General features: G+C 43.4%; 3 protein-coding genes across 6 annotated transcripts in view; 1 reads left to right on the top strand and 2 right to left on the bottom strand.

The window, feature by feature from the left end:
• Positions 1-835: 835 nt before the first annotated feature.
• On the top strand, positions 836-2,868 carry spaw (southpaw; the record flags this gene model as incomplete). Its single annotated transcript, XM_079221795.1, has 3 exons — positions 836-1,121; positions 1,518-2,329; positions 2,716-2,868. The coding sequence occupies 3 exons, from the start codon at positions 836-838 to the stop codon at positions 2,866-2,868; spliced, it is 1,251 nt and encodes a 416-aa protein (XP_079077921.1).
• A 2,105-nt stretch (positions 2,869-4,973) lies between these two features.
• LOC306740399 (eukaryotic translation initiation factor 4E-binding protein 1-like) lies at positions 4,974-8,256 on the bottom strand. Its single transcript, XM_079222540.1, has 3 exons — positions 7,847-8,256; positions 6,048-6,236; positions 4,974-5,627 (listed from the first exon to the last, which is right to left on the bottom strand). Exons 1-3 carry the CDS (start codon positions 7,980-7,982, stop codon positions 5,596-5,598), a joined length of 357 nt encoding a protein of 118 aa, XP_079078666.1. The 5' UTR covers positions 7,983-8,256; the 3' UTR covers positions 4,974-5,595.
• A 5,406-nt stretch (positions 8,257-13,662) lies between these two features.
• Positions 13,663-19,550, bottom strand: part of ank1a (ankyrin 1, erythrocytic a) — a gene marked incomplete at its 5' end in the record, with an annotated part of 76,985 nt that continues 71,097 nt past the window's right edge. For 3 of the 4 annotated variants that reach the window (XM_079221961.1, XM_079221962.1, XM_079221963.1), the window contains 5 exons: positions 13,663-13,956; positions 15,191-15,343; positions 15,621-15,704; positions 17,741-18,089; positions 18,312-18,957. In XM_079221961.1, the coding sequence (XP_079078087.1) occupies positions 13,885-13,956; positions 15,191-15,343; positions 15,621-15,704; positions 17,741-18,089; positions 18,312-18,957 (1,304 nt within the window). In that variant the 3' untranslated portion in view covers positions 13,663-13,884. The remainder of the gene's footprint in view (positions 13,957-15,190; positions 15,344-15,620; positions 15,705-17,740; positions 18,090-18,311; positions 18,958-19,550) is intronic. The other variant, XM_079221964.1, reaches the window with a different exon arrangement.

Below are 19,550 nucleotides of genomic sequence, written 5' to 3'. Positions count from 1 at the left end.
ATTAACTGTGAAGCGCCTCCTCAGTGAGGAGTCATAACTCAGTCAACACACAAACATGAAACACACTTTTAATGATTCAATGCAACTTACACCTTCTGGGGAAATCATCATCTCTGATGTCCATCAAACATAAACTTCCATAAATCATGAGAAAAAGATTATAAAATAAAAACGCGACAGAACTTGCCTGAGTTGCATCCAAATGTTTACCTATGGTTGTTAGTCTGTTGGTGCTAATTGCCAACAACAACTACAGTATTAGCATCTCCAACAGACAAACACAACAAGAAATACATGTATCTATCTTTAACATGGAAATAAAGAATATTAACATTTGAGCAGCATGTCACATATGAGGATCCACTCTGTGGGGTACCGTGTGCACACTGGGTATACATCATTTTCTAGTTATCAATTGAATTACATCTTTTACTCCTAGTTTCTGTGTGTGAAATTACATGACTTTTGCCATTGTTTCAAATCTGAACGGTGCTGAGGGCTGTACAGCATTTAATGTGTCATTTGTTAATGGCTCTATACATTTCAAAAGGATTAGGCCCCTGAGTGAATATAAAAGGGTTTTTAGTTTGACAGGACAATGACCTTGGCAAAATGCTTTCTTTTTCTCCCCCTCTGGTGTGCTCTGATGATCAGAGAGGCTGTTCAGATGCCGGGAGTGGTCAGGGGTCATCAAGGGGCAGCTGTCCACTATAAAGGGGCCTGTCTGTAGCTCCGTCTGCACATAGCATCATTAAAGCCCGAGACCAGTTGGAGAAAGGAAGGAGTTCTTTGCCTCTCATTATTGTCGGAGTAAATTTTGAGAGTTTCAGTTAAAATGGAAGCCAGAGTCCTGACCGTTTTCTGTACATTCCTCGTCTGTTCTTTTGGAGTAGTTTTCTCCACACAGGGGCACAGATATCTCAAAGACCTCAAGTCCAGTTCAGCATTCAGAAATCTCTCATTTAATCACCGCAGCCGATTTCCTCTATACATGATGCAGCTGTACCGCTCCTTCAGGACTGCCGATTTCTCCCCATCATTAGCTGTCAACACCGCTACAATGCAAGGTCACAACTCATCAGCGCACAGTTCTGACTCCGTCCTAAGTCTGATGGCCAAAGGTGAGTAAGCAGTTTAATTTTCATGTTTTTCCCCCTCAATGATTATTTGCATCACTGGGTTTACAACACGTTATATACTGTTAGTTTCTCCTCGGTGTGCTCTGTTCTCCAGCAGCTCTTTGGTTGGTGCATTATTTGTTATCAGACCCCCTTTTTTTACAACCCAGCAAGTGTCAAAATGCTTATTCGACTTTAAAGGCTTTCTCTGTTTTATGTGAGAGGGTGTGTATATTAGCCCTCAGACGTCCTCGCACAGGGGGGTTCAATACACATCCTGTTCTGTCCACCCTCCCACTCTAGTGTTTTGACATTTGTCTAGGGGTCTGGTTTGCCCAGAAACCTCTAGACTGTTGTGTGTGACTGAGTTCTCATTTACATGTAATGTCTCCTTTTTAGATTGCCATCAAGTGGGTGAAAGATGGACAGTCATGTTTGACATGTCATCCATCTCTACTGGTGAGCTTATCCAGCTGGCAGAACTTCGGCTCAGACTACCTGCTTTCTCTGGCTCTAAGCGTGCCACAGTGGATTTATATCACTCCAGAAAGCAGAGTTGTGACCTGGGCAGCGCATCGTGCCAGGACGAGCAACTTTTCTTGGGGAGTTTTGCCTCATCAGCCAGCAGCACAAAGAAAGGTTGGAAGGTTTTTAATGTGACTGCTCTGTTAAAATACTGGCTGTACCAGGGAGAAGGAGTGTCCAGCCAAGAGGCCTCAGGAGAACCTGAGGCGGACCATGGGAGCGGTTCTGGGGACGGAGGTGAGACCATTGACAATTCCCTCTTCAAGAATTTGGGATTGAGGCAAAGAAAAACACACCATCCGACCACGAACAGGGTCATGATGGTGATCTTCTCCAAACATGACCTGCCCCAGGAAGGCCACACAGAGTACAGTCTCATCCACACTGTGGAGAACTCCAAGTATGTGACGACGGACAGAGCCAGCAGTGACGGTCAAAGTCGTCGTCACAAAAGGAATAGAGTGGAGAGGATGAGGATGGTGGTCGGAGCTTCACCTACTCCTGCAGCAGCAGAGCCGGCCCAGAGGCCTCTGTGTCGGAAGGTGGACATGTGGGTGGACTTCGAGCACATTGGCTGGGACGAGTGGATTGTGCACCCTAAGCGCTACAATGCATTTCGCTGTGAGGGAGAGTGTCCTACACCACTGGATGAGTCCTTTAACCCGACCAACCACGCATACATGCAGGTGAGATGACGAGTTGATTTGTACTTCCTCATTTAGCTCAATATTTTGTTGTATAGTCGCTGGTTTACTGTCATCACGGTGGCAGTAGCTCAGTCTGTGGGGGCTTGGCTTGGAAATGGCCAGTTCCAATCCAGTACAGCCTGAGCTGACAGCTGGAGAGGTGCGAGTTCACCTCCAGGGCACTGTCGAGTTGCCCTTGAGCAAGGCATTGAACCCCTCCAAAGCTCGGGGGCAGTTCCATCACTCACATCTCTCAAAGTGCATGTCTAAGGGTCCTGTGTGTGTACTTGTTTGTATTTCAGGCCTGTGTATTTAAACAACTGAGGGGGGAAATCTAAATCCCACTTTTCTTCTTCTTATTCATGTGAACTCCTCATATTTTTCAGAGCCTCTTGCAACATCAGCATCCAGAAAGAGTGTCCTGCCCATCCTGTGTGCCAACGCGCCTCAGCCCGCTCTCCATGCTGTACTACGAGAACGATGATTTGGCCTTGCGGCATCACGAGGACATGATTGTTGAAGAGTGTGGATGTCACTGAAGGCAGCAGATCACTGGTTTCACTGCAGCGGCCAGTGCAACTATTGACGGAGCATCGTCTTGAACTTTAGTGCAACTGCTTCTCTACTGTCTTCTGTCTTACAACAAATAGGATACAGGATATGTCTGTGAAGTTTGAATGACAATATATTTCATCCATACTGGGTGGTACACAATAGTCTATATCTTTAGTATGAAAGCCCTGTTTTGTAAATGTTTTATGTGATATCTATTTATACATTATAATGTATATGTTGTACATAACATATCAAAGCATATATTAAAACATTTTATTTTGCCATGTTAGTGATGTTTCATGTTTTTTGGGATGCTCCACTATTGAATCTGAGAAGTTTGAATATAGTTTTTGAATACTACTTTTCTATTGAATTTATGAACCCTAGAAATATATTAACACTTTGAAAGCTTTCAAGTTGCATAGCTTAGCTTAAATTGATCACAGGAAATGTTAAAGAGGGGAACTTGCAAATCAATGTAGATGCTTTTCAAAGTAAAATATATCCGTGCTATTGATATACGATTAAGTATTGAGTTGCGTATAAGATATAAGTCTTCATGGCAATTGTTAACTTTTATGTGATTTGCCATGTTAAAAAAAAGTTCAAATGAATGTTTCAGCAGAAGCAGCTATTGTATCAAATGAAAAAACATACAAAGAGCACTTCTCAGAGGCTCAACCTATTTGTAGATACTCATCCACATCGTAATCCCACTTGTCCTCTCTGACTTGTGACCAGTTAACAATTTAGTGTATTTGCCTTCTTCACCTCCAATCCACATCTTTTGGCCCTTTACGGCACACACATCATCAGAGGTCATTAGAGTCCTTTCTGTCAAGGCTTCTTTTGTTGATTGTGATCAAACAGACAGGCCGAGTGTAACAACACATGAAGTTTACTGACGGATGAGCCAATGGGGGAGAGAGAAGCAGTGGCACTTGTTTATTCTGGGGAGGGGGCAGGGGGTGCCAGGAAGCAGAGGTGACAAGGGGAGATGTAGACCCCAAACAAACAGAGAGCCATGAGGGAATGGAGAGAGTCCACGTCTGGATGGTGAAGCTACTGTGGAGGACGGACAGGGTGGACTGGAACGGATCAGCTGAAACCGTTCAATCCACACTTCCACCCAAACAAGACCAGTTCTCTCGCAGGTTTCAGTTTAATTCACCCAACGTCCTACAATGGTCTGGCCAGTGATGATGCCAGAGAGCTATGGGCTCACACTATCACAACATGGTATGTGCTTATTTATGCACACTCAAAACTGTAAATTATCCACTTTATTATGAATGTTTATGAGTTATACAATAACCATATTCAGTTCAAGCCCATTTGTAATAATGAAGCTGATGTGTTTCTCTGGACACTTGTCATACTTGATGAGAGCTAGATGTCATCACCTCCAAATCATGTGTCAGTTCTCACACGTCTACTCTATCCTGAACAAACCTTTCAGTCCAAAACATCCCGGTGGTCAAGCAATTGCACTCGTACTTTACGGGGAATAATTACCTATGAAAACTGATGTAATGGGCCCTGCCAAAAACTGAAGCAACAAGGTGCCAGCAACAGCGGTGGAATGAATGGAAAGGTTGCAGGATGACGTGATCCCATCCAGCTGTTACAAAGGAGGGAGTGTCTCCCAGCTATGTTCAGTTGTATATTGACCTCTCTTTATACACCCCACTGACGGAGGTTATCAGTTGCCAGTGAGCTCCTTGAGGAATTCCTCTGATATGACTCTATATAGGAGGAGCACAGGAAGCCCTAAAGTCTGTGAAGCAACATTAAGATTCATCATTTCCAAATGTGTATTCACTTTTCCCTTGCTTTTAATAAGGAAATAACTCATTGTGGTCTTTAAATCTATTCTTTTCATTATATATATATATATATATATATATATATATATATATATATATATATATATCACAAAATAACCAGCGGCTTTTTTGCTCTTGCAGTTTGAAGAGAAATGTGTATTCAGACCAGTAAGCCTGTGAATATATTATCACAAAAATACAATTCACTGACATGACAGTACAAGATATCAAACGCATGACAAAAAAAGTGTTTGATTTTATGGTGTTTGCTTTAATGCTTTGTCACCCTACAAACAGTGTGAAAATCTGTAAAAAAAAAAAAGTCATCAACAAAATGATGTTTTACATTCTGTGCATGACACTTTAGGTGAATAACTCGTTTTGGAGATCACGGTAAACACCTTTTACAGTATCTTGAAAATTTAAAGGCAACAGCTGAAGAGGGATGTCAGGAAATGTGTTGAAATAAAAGCACATCAAGGTCAAAAAACCCTTGTGGAATTGTTATAAAGGCCACAAATTACAATTATTCCTTTTCCCTGTTGATCTTCATTTCCATTAACTTATCTCAGTTCTTATGGCTGAGGCTTTGTGGTGTTTAGTTCTCAGTGTTTTAAACATACAGCCATGTTAGGAAGGCACATTTTGTGACACGTAAATCAGCTTTAAGCCTTGAGGCAGACAGAAAGAAAAATCATTACAGATTTGTTCTGCTGATAGCAAGCAATTGAGATTGATAAAGACAGACTTTAAGACACTGGAGATAATGAAGGCGAACCCCGGGCTTCATGGAATGGATGATGGGAAATAAGAAGGCGTTCCTCAGCCTCTCTTCACAGCATCGTGTTGGTAAGTCTGACATCTTGACCCTCGCTCTAGAACCACCTAGATGTCCATTTCAAACTGCGAGTCATCGCCTGAACAAAAAAAAGAAGACATTTTATAAAGCAAATCCATGTTTTTTTTACATTTCAGTTGCATATCATATTTAAATTGTAAGTAATGAGTAATCATACACACTAAGCTACTGATTGGTTGAATAAAAAATACACTTAACAGAAATCAGCCAAAAGGGGCGCAATCTCAGGACGAACAATAAAGTGGAATGAAATGCCGCAAACAACATCCTTGTATGTTGTGTTCAAACCTCAAGCCATTATCCATGAAATACATAATGGCAGCTGTGTGAGATAGTAATACACGTGACATAACTGAGGTAGAGGATCCATCAGTGCTGTTTGCCTTGGCTATACGAATATGCATTTGAATATAGCTCTGAATCCCTCCCTCCATATGCAGAGGCTTCCCTGTGATGTTTGTCTGATGTGTGAACAAACCGGTGGTGCTGCTATCAGGTGCAGTGATGTTCTTGTTTGGTAGTTCTCCATTATGGGCCTTCTCATCGGTGTCCTTGGAAGAAGGACTGGTCACCCCTGGAATTTTGGGGAGACCCCGTGGAGGAGTCTTGGCCACCGGAGAGCTGCGACACCCCAGCAGGAACTTTCGGTCGTAGATGATCCTGGTACCTTGAGTGTGAAGAGGAAGGAAAAGAGAATGATGACTATTGGACATGGAGCACTGACTCAGCTCACACATGCATTAATGGCTCAGTCATCCATCCATAATATAAATGCAGGTGTGTGCATTCAATTTCACCTTGACACTTCTCATCATCGCTCTGCTGATATGCCCATGCCACCGTTGCAACAGCTATATTGCCGTATTGTTAAGACTACTTAAATGTAATGGTCCCGTCTGTTTATTTCCATTCAATCTAACCACCTATAAATCTTCTGACTGAAGTGTAAGTACTGCCAGTTTATACTAGACACTCAAATCTGATCAATATAATAAAAGGACAAACGGGGCATATGTATTCTTTAATATTTTCAGCTTGCAACAGAATAAAAGAGTATAGATTCTTCCTCGTTCTGCAAACCCCAACTGACGATGTTTTCACAAACACCTAGTCATACTCACTCAATTGCACGTCATCATAACCCTCCCTTCTGATGGTGCCAGAACCAACGGCCCTCCTATCAACCTAACCAATGCCTGATCACTTACTAACTAACGTTTTCGGCAATGTGATTGGCGGCTCACCCTACCCCCAGTTCGTGGAAACAGTTGTTATTGTGACCCCGTAAACCCTTATCCTGTTAACCATCATGCAACGATCAGATGCTACTGGCATCACGGATACCTGCAGAACGCGCCAGGTCACAGTGACCAGACAGGCTTAACTCCTGCCAAAACTCTTTGGGTAAACAGTCACACAGCCTGTGTATAACTCTTTGATTACATACACAATTTCCTCCAACACTGCCCATATATTGTACCAACAATTTGGATAAATCAAACCTTGTTCATATTTAATGTATTTCCAGTACTAGCACTGGTAAAATGTGAACTAAAATGCATCCCAAAATCAATAAAGCTTCAATTGGATCAATTGTTGGGTGTTACTGGGTTTGTACATCAGTTGTGCATTCATACATAACACAAGCACACAACCTGAGAGGGAGGCGCTAATGACACCACATGACCAATGGGAACCAATCCGAAGATGGCAAAGTATTACTGTTAAGAGTATTGTTGTCTATCCCGATTTGACGCACAACAGATGCAATGAAACGTCAGACTGAACACGGACCACAGGCTTCCAGTGGAAAGCAAGCACCAATCACAGCTTTGGGTATCGGTGACGTACGAGCAACCCACGCTTCACTAGCAGCAGAGGACAGATGGGTGTCGCTAACGGTCAAAGATCAGCTGACAAAACCCACAAACGACACCGTAAACACGTCTTAGTTAACGAGAAAGCAGTGACATATGAGTTTATATCACCCTCCTGCCGAGGACCACAATCCCCGGCTTCCCTCAGAGTCCGTATTTATTCCTCTGTGTCTCCTTTAGCTAGCTAGCGTTAGCAGCTAGCTTAAGCAGAGCTAGCAGCTGGCTCTGCACAGTGTCATTTTGACAGCAACCGACCTCGTGGAGTTGACGCAAGAGTTTCCTGCACTCACGGACAATGCAGCCGTTTAGTAAAGAGGCTAAAGCGTTTATAACAGCGGGTGACGGCAAGTCTCGTCGGCACACAATGGTCGATATATGTATAAAGAACAACTGTACGCACCACCCGGGGTCGTGCTGAACAGGGTGCCCCCGGGAGTCGTGGAGTAGTCCAGGGGCATGTGCGCCGCATCGTTAATGGTCACCCTCCTGGTCGACGGGATGGCCTTGGCAGTGGTCTTCTGGCAGTCAGTGGACATCTTGTCTAAACTGTATTACACTAAAACTGTCTGACTAAATAGTATGAAACAGGTACAAAGCCTTGGTTTTACAAAACAACAAAGCCACACCGCGCCTGTTTGGCCAGCCGATATATGTCTACTTTAAAATAAATACAAATAAATACCTCTTTTTCATAAGTGCAAATGATGAAATGTAGTAACTAGATTCGTCACATTAGAACATGCAGCCTCGCACACAAAGTGTCCAGGTTTCGTCTTTAAAAGGACCTGAGCACGTTTCTCTGATACCACTCACCCTCTTCATGCACACAAAACAACACGCAGACAGGCTGCAGGGAACACTCCCGACTGGAGGCTGATAAAATACACCTACAGCGCCCCCTACTGGCATACAGTGTCTGTGCTTAATAGCTCCATGTCGTCATATAAACTTCTTCTGATCTTGCTAGATAAACTACTATCAGGTTAATTAGAACCTTAACCGGTGGCACACACGAGCAATAGCTCCTGGTTTTGCAAGTTTGAATTTATTCAAAGGATATAACATCTTAGATTGTTGAATTATTTAAAAAACAAAAAAAATTACATTCAAACAGGATAAAGCCACTGGTGCACTTATTATCTATTTATATGTTTGCGTTTGCAGAATTTCAAAGAGACAATTGTGTTAAACATTCAGTACTTTAGTGAAAGTCAAATAAGATGTAATACTTTTCATAACAGCAGTATGGACATGACGAGGCCCAAGGCAATTCAGCGTGTTTATAATACTTGGTTTGTTCGAAACTATGGAATGATCATCAGCAGTTGGGTGCACGTGATTCACGTGCAAGTGTCTCACACAAAAGTATACACACTATACACAAAGACATTTCATTTCTTTATTAATTTTGTAAATGTTGAGCTGGTGTACAGAGTAAATTGTCAATAGATGTCCTCGGATTTGATTGGATTAAAAGGCTTTTACATGTATATTTTAAATTCATGTTTGACTCTCCATAACAATAAAAAAAAGCAAATAAAACAGGTTAAAATACCCACAAGACCCCTATTTTATCCCAAGGTTGCAGGCATTACCCAGAACTCAACAGTCTCTTGGTAGCTACAGCTGTATGATGCTAAAAGTACATCCATAACATAACTAGAATCCCAGTTGACAAGTAAGGGTGCATAGCATTCTAAGTAAATATATATATATATTTTCTTATATTTCATATATATATATATATATATATATATATATATATATATATATATACATACATATATTTATATATATAGCCTTTTATGTTAAAAACATTTTCTGTGCATGTGCGCAGTTGCATTCCTTAGTATTGAGTAATATGCTATTGCGTTAATAATGTCTTCAATCCATTCTAAAGGAATATACATGTGTTCTCTAGTTTTTGCAACAGTTAATATATTTTTGCATGAACTTGGTGCATGGCATCATTTCAGTGGTCCCACAGTGCAGAGCTTTCCATTGTTCATATTTGTGATGTAACCACTCCTCCCTCAGTTTGCACTTAGTTGGACTCCTCCTTTCAAACCGCGTTCAAACTGTCACCATGTGGACGCCTTAAAATTGGCTCAGTCTAATATTTGGTAGAGGGGGCAGAAATAGATTAGGGTTGTGTTGAGGAAAAATGCTTGTCATCTTGAAAGACTAGCCGTCGGAGCCACTAAGCCTCCCCACAATAATTCCTTCTCACTTCAAAGTGCTCCTTCTTCATGTCTTTTCACCAGACTCCACCCCTGACATCAGCAGTGGATTTATAAACAGCCCCTGCTTCAGAAACCAACCCAAGCATACTGTCATTATGAGCCCTTAGAGAGCAAACCGTGTGCTATGACATAAGGGGTAGTACACAATTACACTGCTGTGTAATCTTTTTTTGACATCCAACTTTGTGTGGTTATTAAAAATATAATTAAGTAGAAATAATATCTGATGAAAGGATACTTGTTCAAATGTTCTCTCTTTGAATTTCTCCATTTCTATTTATGTTGGTCATGTGTGTTGATAATCAACAGCAGATAACTAGTTGATACAACAGAGTGAACGCTCTATGATCTACTAAAGAACAGAGCCAACACCGATGACTACTTTAGAACAAGACTTGTAGTACACCAAGACTTTACATTCATCATCTCTGGCTGTGAAGCCATACTAAAACCAACACATATTGATGGGTGATTATTGCGTTCTTGTGACTGACATACTTCTTTACAATAAAGCATTCAACGTCTAACATAATGTTTGAAATAAATGCATGGAGATAATTGATATTGTGTGAGATGGCACACTTGAGTTAAATCAACTTATTTAAATATTTGAATTAGAGTTAGAATCTGAGCTTTGTCCATTTGCAATATTACTTCCTGTGATATTATCACAGCGTTGACAATATCCACGACTGACTATGTGATATTAAAATACCACACACACACATGCACACGCACACACACACTCTAGGATTTCTTTCAAGATGCAAATGAATGCTGTTGAGCTTTTAAACCTAGACTGAACACACACCTACATTCCCTGATGAGTAACACAAACAGACACTGGGCACTTTGCAGATGGGATGGCTGGTACGAGTGCATACCACTATTTGCCCAATCTTGGTGTAAAACTTAATATCTTTTTTTTTTTTTCATACAAGGCAAAGTGTTGAAATGTGGGGTAGTAATGTACTGACATCATTTCTGAGTGAAGTGAGGAGTAGCTTCAAGCTGTGATTAACAGATTGAAAGCCCGAGCTGAGGAAGAATATGAACGATGGTTCTAAAATCCTCTCTCTCTCTCTCTCTCTCTCTCTCTCTCTCCCTCTCTCTCTCTCTCTCTTTCGCTCACAAGCACATTCACACAAACAATCCTTTCCTTTTGTAAGCAATTATTGCTTCTTCTGAAGTACAGTTAAGACAGTAAATCATGACAAATCAAGACAAAACACGAAAGAAAGGAGTGAAACAAGATACAGGCTTCAGGAAGGGTCAGGCTCACAGTTGCGGGTCAGTATTACAGTTTCTCATCACAGTGTTCGGTGACTGACTGTCTTTGCTACACTCCAAACAATTGCCAAGGAGACAAACATCAAAGCTCAACACGTCCTCAACCCTCGGCACGACACTTTCCTTTCTCCAGCTGACTCTTCATCTTTTCATACCTGTGCTACATTATTTCCAGCATTTCAGTTACTGCACTCTCATCAAGTGACATCTTCTGGTGGTGGTGAGACGGTCTATAACTGCACCTTATGTGGGGTGGTGTCATATACTGCACTATGAGGTCAAACAGACGCTGCTACGAGCTGACGGTGAGATCCTGCCCCCTGCTGGAGGTGGACAGGACTGCTACATCTACTCTGAGAGGCTGACTGGCGGGGTGAGGAGGGGGTGAGAAGCAGGAGGTAGGGCGATAAGGGCAAGATTGAAGGTGAGGGCATTGGGTTTTTGGCGCAGATAGACATCTGATTAACAGAAACCTCACAAGGATATACGGCACAGTGGGGACAAGAAAAGGCGGAGGAGTGGGATGGTAGAGTAGGTTAATCTCTCATGATCATCATGTATCTCTTTGTTACCCTCTCCACAATGCAAACCACTCTGAGGGAAGGTCAGGGAGGCAGGTTCACTGCAGAAACCTCCCTCCCAAAGCTCAAATACCCACAGTACTCTAAATGACTTAGACTATGTCTTCCCTCTACAGTTTGACATGGCGAAAGCAAAAGCTGAAAGCACATGAGAAGCACAAAGAAACAAACAACATTACACACAAAAATGCGACATTTAAAAACAGGCAGAGCGACACAACAATTGCATGTTCTACCAACACAGATCTATAGAATAATATATAGGTTCAGACCGAACGAACCAAACAAGAAAAACAAGAGGGGATTCGTATGTACCTGAAACAGCAGCATCAGTGGCATGGCATAGGGAACTTATAACATAAACAACACACAGTCACGTAGAGCGTTTTAGTGCATACGATATTATGTACAACACTGATATCCTTGGGTGATAATTGTAGCTTGACTGAACTTTGAGAGCACTGGGACAGGTTTAAAACTAGTTTGTGATGCTCTTATCTGGAAGAGTGTGGCAGAGAGGAGGGAGAGTAACCTGTTGCCTAGAGATTATGTATTTCTCACTATTTTAGTCTCCCCTTTTTCTTAAGTTAGACTGACACACTTTTTGCTGTTGGTTTGGGAAACGGGCCAGTACTTACAGTACATTGCATGCCTGTCCCATACAGCACTAGTGTGTCTTCCCCATCCCTCCCCACCCATTGACCCACCCTTATATTCCCTCAGTTTTCGTAGTTAAAGACAGGCCATGCGGCAGCAGTCACTCATGCTGATACAGATAACAGGAAGCACGTTTTGGTTGCTAGTTTTTTTTGTTTGTGTTTGTGTTTTATATGAAATCATGCTTCTAGCGTAGTAGTAGATATTTTTTTTTCCACGGTTTCTTTAAAAAAAAAAAGGTAATAAAAACTACAAGTAAATCCGTATCCTTCTCCTCCGGTGCGTGCTGATAGTGGGCATAGCCTCTATGGATGTCATGGCGTTGCCGTTCATTTCGGTCTGACTGCCTTTTTATGTGTTCTTCCTTCTTTCAGCTGCTGCTGGTCATGTGTCCATGTAGGATGTTTTCGGTGAAGGGGTTGAATCCTGTGGAGAACTCTGTGGAGAGACGGAAACATGCTGATTTAGCCACAACTCATCAGCAATCTACGGAGCAGGTGACATGCAAGCGGCAGTAAGTCAATGCAAATATGTTAATTTGACATCTTTCCCTACAATTAAAGCTTATGTAATCACCTAAACCCTTCTCTTATTCTGATCAGTCGTTGCAACACTCAAACAATAAAACAGCACATAGTTCTGCGGAAGCGTTTAAGCAAAAATGGTTGGCAAAAGTGGTTTAAAATGTAGTAGTACGTCGCTTGAAATATGAGTAATCTCAGGAATGTCATGGGCTTTACGTTCAATGGGCAAGTCACACATGCACATACGCACACACACGCACACACACACACACACACACACACACACACACACACACACACACACACACACACACACACACACACACACACACACACACACAGCAGTGGCTCCAGATAGCAATACACAGGACAACTGGCCTTACAGCTTTGACCTTGAGAGCTATCACTTTACAAGATCCTTTTTAGTTGGTTGTTTTGCCGAGTGCACACTGTGCCAACCCTTTTTCCAGCTAGTCACAACATGCATGAAGAAATCAATTGAACTGACGTAACTTAAAGCAAAACAATAATGATCTATTTGCATTAGCGTTGTCCATCTGTATGGAATATATTTAGTGCACAGAAACATATTTTTTGCAAGTATATTATTTACATATTGTAGAAAAATTGTTATTACGCAAGGAATGATTTAATTTAAGCAAACCAAAATGGATTCTGTGCCCAATGCATTTAGTTGCATGTTTGCTATTACTCACAAATATAACTCCATACATCTGAAGTTAACATGGCAAAGCATTTAGCAGAAGGCAAGCAATTTATATTGTTCATATTGTAAAACTGGAAGAAATAGATATGTGAAAACAAAATGATTGGTATCAAACTCTGAATATCGAAATCAATTCTATATTAGAACAGACTTAAAACAAATATTTTCATTGAATGCAACCCATTTTTGTAAGACTTTTATTGTATTGTTTTACTAAATGACAGAATTTTTTAATTTGTTAAAGTGAAGTTTCAATTTTCTGTGCCAGCATTACATTACATGTCATTAGTATTGAATTAAAGGTACATTCAGATGCATTTAATCCAGAGAGACTGGATTAAATGGTTTAGCCCACTGGTCAGACGAGGCGCTGTGGGTCAGTCCCGTACCTGCAGGGACGCAGCACTCAGCCTGCCTCACTGCTTAACTCTCCGCAGACTGGCACATTTCACTATCTGAGCACCTTTCTTCACATCCACAGTATCGGGCTACATCAGGGGGGAAGGGGTTGGCAGCAGAAGAGGTGCGAGGATTGAGAAGAGGTGGGAAAACAGGAGCCGAACAAGAGGTTGAGGGAACATTAGTAAGGGAGAGTGAAATAAAAGGTAGACGGGGATGGAAGAAAAAGATGAGGAATGGAAACAGAAATGGAACAACAGAGGAAGGAAATAGTGCCACGAGGAAAGAAAGGACAGAAAAACAGGAAAAACAACAAATATGGGATGAAATGTGAGAAACAAATAAGTGAAGGAAGAGGAAGGGGTGGGGGGAGAGAGAAAGAAATTATGCATAAACAGGACAGAAAAGATGGGTGGCAGTTGGAAAGACAGTTGAAGATAAGAGGGCATCAGAAGCATTGACAGTCTTTCGGATTCAGAGTACACCGAGGTCAAATAATATTTGCAAAAATATTTTAGATTTCCTGATATTAAGATGGATGGGATTTGACACATAAGACAATACACAAAGTGACACCCTAATATTCTGAAGTGTCTCAACGTATTAAACCTCAATCCCCTGCTATTTCCTGCAGGTAAAATATAGTAAATATTATTTGACCCATCTCTGATTCAGAGTCTTGTAGGTTTGAGTGATACAGAACACAGTCACAGTTGAAGGACTATCAACTTTAATCAAGCCAGAAAAGACAAGAGTCAGCTATTGAGATAACTGATGGGGACAGCATGGAAATATAGCCACACACAAGGAGCCACAATCAATTCATTCAGTCATTAAAATGCAAGAAACACACAATGATAAGTGTAGGTGCGGCTTAGTGATGACTCAAATGATGAGACTCTGAATAGGCCGATGAACTGTAAGTATTAACAGCCCCAGAGCAAAGTGGACTCATTCGTTCCTCCTGCATGCAGAAGATTGGAGATTAATGTAACAGAAGGTCAGCAATCAACCAATTAACCAACAAAGCATTGCACTCCGTCTTCACTTGTGATTTAGGACTGACACAATAAAACAGGGCTATTGCTTCTAAGATAATGAGGGCACACACACAAACTGTGTTCTCAGCCTGTCGTACTGAAGCTCTTGCAGGTTTAGCTGCTCAAGGACTGCAGGGATATGCCCAGAAAAACCACCATGAGATGACACTTGCAAGCTCACTGCAGCACAGAGTCCCATGTTCACTATAAACTAGCTGCTACATGGATTTTATTCAAACAGGCCCTGATCAGATGGTCAGCTGTCTGCAGATCAGAAGCCCACCTTGCTGCTGTCCCGGCCCAGGATGGCGTAGCTCATGAACTGCTCAGCATCAACCTCCAGCTCGTTGGCATCCTGCAGAGAACCCTCCAGGCTCACCTCCTGAACACCCTCCTCACCTGAACCCTTCCCTCTGCGCACAACCTTACGCACAATCTATTACGTACACACATGTACAAAGGAGGGTGGGAATAAGGCAGTGAAAAGACAGAGTTGGTGAAATATAAAATAAATAATATAAAAAAATATCTTTTGGGGGGACATTCAGTGTATCCATAGCATAATGTCTTATGTGAATAACTTCATAATGGTTATTAGTGTAGTAATTATTCTGTGGAGAGATGCTGAATCAGTAATAACACTGTCATAAGTGAAAACAACCACTGTTCCCCAGTTTAAGAAGACAGTTTAAAAACATCTTACAGTGGCTGACCTTTTTTGTGACGATGTTTCCATGTTCATCAGTAAACTGTTCCTCGCTTACATGCTCCCCAGAAAGATCTTCAACTTCATCGCCCTGTGGACAGAAAACAAGATAGTAAACTCAAGAGTACATTATGGCCCTGATGCATGGTAAAATAGCTGCCACTGCAGTGTAATTAATTGCACGCCATAAACCCCTCCACTTATTGGAAAGACGGAGAAGCAGATGACCAACACTTATGTGAGGGGTTAGACGGTTGTTTGTGGAAGCATGAATCCAACAGTTGGGACTCTCCAAGTTCCTTAGCGACATTTATAATTACAGTTGATGAGGGTCATGACAATGCTGTATAGCCCCTAATAATTTGCAACTTGTCTACAGAGCTATTTATACAGTCAAAGACAGCCGGAGAAGTGAGGACTAGGACCAGTCCAGCCTGTGTAGACCTGAATAAAACGTGTCAACACACATGCTCACATTGACAGAGTCTAAGATTCAGGATGACGAGTCCATAAAGCTTTTTAATAGAACTAGAGTCCAACTTGTTAAGCCCAAGACAATCTATTTACAGCCATATCAGCAAAAGATACATGTAGCCACATTTGCAGAGCAATTTGATGGCAATTCTAATAAAATCCAATGGTTGTAATATGAATTCATTTGTACTGTAGTGCCACTTTTGTCACACAACCCTGTCAGATCATTCACCCATATCAACACAGACATATCCAGTATCACTCTAAACATACTGCTTCCTTCACCCTTTAACCAAACACTATTTTCTCGATCTCTTTCCTGCCTGTTAATCCTGTCTTCAAATTTCTGCTCGACTATCCTCTGTCCCTCTGTCTGTACCTTGAGGATGACTCTGCGGCGGACCACTCTGGTGGTGACGTTCTCCTCTTCATCAGCCACTCCGTCGACCTCACCGAGTTCGTGATCCAGCTGAACGTGTATGTAGGTGAGCACGGACCGTATGGAGCCGCTGGCTATGTGGAGGACATTCTGACAGCTGATGACCAGGAAAGCCAGCAGCACGAAGCTGAAGAGGAGTTCTGTCACCAGGGCCCACATCACCCCAGCAAATCAACACAGTACCACACGATAATAAGCTCCCTCAGCCTTCAGTGGCTCCTGTTTCCAATGCAGCGCCTCTCTCAGCTGACGGAAAAAGGCAACAGCTGCCTTATGTTACTGGTTTAGTTGCAGTTTGTTTCTTTGTCTTTCAGTTCATGTCCGTCCTCCTTTAGCCGGGGCAGTAGGCCCTTTCCTCAGGTCTCTATTCCTTCTCCTTCCCACTGACAGCTCAGGGGTACCCTCTCAATGACATCAATGCCAAGCAAAAGCAACCTTGGGAGGCTTCTATTCCCACCACTCTCTCTTTCCACGTGATCTGTGGGCTTTAAATACCAGTGTGACTCTGTACGCTGTGGTAAGACCACTAAGAAACCTGTCCCCTGACTTTCTTCAATGATTTTACCTGCAAACTGTTTTCACATCCACACAACCTAGTAGAAACATTACAGCAAAATGTATCTCTATGCAGTCACAATTGTGCAGCACTGCAACACAGTCCATCCTAATGCTACAAGCTAAAGTGTGACTGAGCCAAACTATGTGAACCACATACAAAATCAAGCTCACAAAGGCCCTAAAAGCATCTGTATATTTCTGTTCCCTTACAGTTTCATAGCTGAGATTGTCCCTTACAGTGCGATGTAGTGGTGTTGTGCTAGAAAGTTAACACGTACAAATGATCCTGGTGGGGTAGGGGGTCATGTAACATGAGCGGGACAGTGAGAATGCTTGCTATATCTGGCCGGACTGTTTGTGCCCATCTTAGGCCCTAGAGTGTGTGTGTGTGTGTGTGTGTGTGTGTGTGTGTGTGTGTGTGTGTGTGTGTGTGTGTGTGTGTGTGTGTGTGTGTGTGTGTGTGTGTGTGTATGTTTGCTGTATGTTTCTAGGATCTATCATGAATAATCTAAAACAGATCTTTTAAATCTTGCATCACAACAGTTAAAGCCTATGCAACATGTTTCACTTTATAACGTGTAATATCTAACAACTGATTCCTTGTCATAAAGGCCAAACACCCCTCCTATTTTGCATGGGAGGAACGACACACTCACCTGGCCCTTCAGGCGCACATCGTCCCAGGCCCTCAGGTCTGGTACCCTGTGCGGGAAGCCCAAACCCTTCTCAAATGGCTGGGTTCCTCTGAAGTGCCCCCGTAAAATCTCTGAGTGCCCCATGTCCCTCACAGGCTGAAGCAGGGCCTCCTGGGACACGCGGGACTGGTCTCCATCCACAGCGTTACATACGGAGGATATCATGGTGTCCATGGCCTGCCTGGGTTTAGGTTGACTGCCCACCCAGGCCTGTGTCGGGTCAGTAACAGGGATCCACCCTGGGCCTGTCTGCTCCTGCAGGTAGGAAAGGAAAGAGCCTCCACCCCCTCCGTTTCCACCATTACCTGACCTGAAGAAGAGAACAGATCAATACAGAGGTGGTACACACATTGTACATGCTTACTCCAAGGAAAGTAAAACAACTCATCATTCCCCTAAGAAAACAAACTCCAGTTCACCAGTGACATCCACTGACATGCAATACAGATTAAGGAGATGTTAGAACATAGCTATTGTTTTGTTGGTGTGATTGTGACTTTGTCACCTGAGGGGAAGGCATGGTCTGACTCACCTGTCTCCATTCCGGTCTGCAACGCAGCTCAGACCAGGGGACTCACTCAGCCGAGCATACACCCTTTGCTGTCCTGCAACAAGAGAAAGCCCTTCCTCTGAGCCCGTCCCTCCTCCTCCTCTTCCTCCTCCTCCAGCTCCATCTCCACCAGTCGTACTGATGACTGCTGATACCTCCGAACTTGCACGTGACCTCTGACAATTGTTCAGCCCATTAAGATTGATCCCAGCGATGGTACCCCCAAGCGAGGCTGGCGTGGCAGTGCTGAGTGAGTCAACGCCCATCTCTGAATCGTCTTCGGGAAGCTCAATGGAGCCACTCAGCACCCCACCCCCTCCGCTGGCTGCGCTAGCCTGACTAGCCGGTCGACCCAGACTTCCATACGGCAGCCCCAGAAGACCTTCTGAATCGTCAGCATTGCTGCACTCAAGCGAGGAGTCCTCCACAGGTACCAGGGACGGGCTGTTGCCTGAGGGCCACACCTGCACATCAGACATCTCCATGAGGGTGTCTTCTTCTGTGGTGGCAATGGGTGCACAGTCCAGACTGGAGACTTCCTGCCAATAAGGCTCAGCGCCCAGCGGGGAGGGCAGGCTGTACTGCATGGAGGCCGGTGAGAGAAGCTCTTCCTGCGCGAGCCCATAACCTGGAGCGAGACAGAGAGAGGCACACTGACACCCGGCCCCCCGCCTCGCTCCCCACCTCACCCCCACAGCACCGGGACCCAGGGAGGGGGTAAGTGCCCCTGCCCAGGAGCTGGGCATCTAGGAGGGGTGGGAGGGGGGAAGTAGAGGAGGCTGAAGGGACAAATGGGAAAGGAGTGGGGAAGGAGAGAGGGGAGGGCCAAGACAATAGGAGATAGAATAAAGGTGCAAGGAGCTTAAGACAAGAGAGCAAGGGCAGCTTTTAGAAGAGGGTTTGTCAAGCTCGATCAGCGCTGACTGTGAGAGCAGCAGCAGCAGCAGCAGCAGACACAGCCGGACGGACTGAGAGACTGACACTTTGGTTTGGACCCAGCAGTGACTGATGCTGCTCTGCCGGCTGCCACCTGCAGGGAGACGGACAGGAATTACTGCCTCTGCCCCCAACCTGGGGGCTGGGACACACACCTGTCCAGCAGGGACACACACTTTGTCACACATACACATGCCATAAACACACTCGCTCTCTCTCCGTCTCATACCATCACACGCAAACACTCACACTCAGATATGCATGCATTCAAACCCACTCAAAAAA

The sequence above is a fragment of the Taurulus bubalis genome, assembly GCF_910589615.1.
Source record: "Taurulus bubalis genome assembly, chromosome: 8".
NCBI lineage: Eukaryota > Metazoa > Chordata > Actinopteri > Perciformes > Cottidae > Taurulus > Taurulus bubalis.
Note: the sequence above shows the minus strand (reverse complement) of the source record. Positions and strands in the feature narration are given on the sequence as shown.

What these genes read in the sequence shown, in the direction of transcription:
- LOC306740399 (XM_079222540.1), bottom strand. Translation starts at nt 7,982, where the DNA reads ATGTCCACTGACTGCCAGAAGACCACTGCCAAGGCCATCCCGTCGACC. An exon ending in GTTCAGCACGACCCCGGGTG is followed by an intron (nt 6,237 to 7,846) that starts GTGCGTACAGTT and finishes TTCACACTCAAG; the next exon opens with GTACCAGGATCATCTACGAC. An exon ending in ACCTGATAGCAGCACCACCG is followed by an intron (nt 5,628 to 6,047) that starts GTTTGTTCACAC and finishes TTTTTTGTTCAG; the next exon opens with GCGATGACTCGCAGTTTGAA.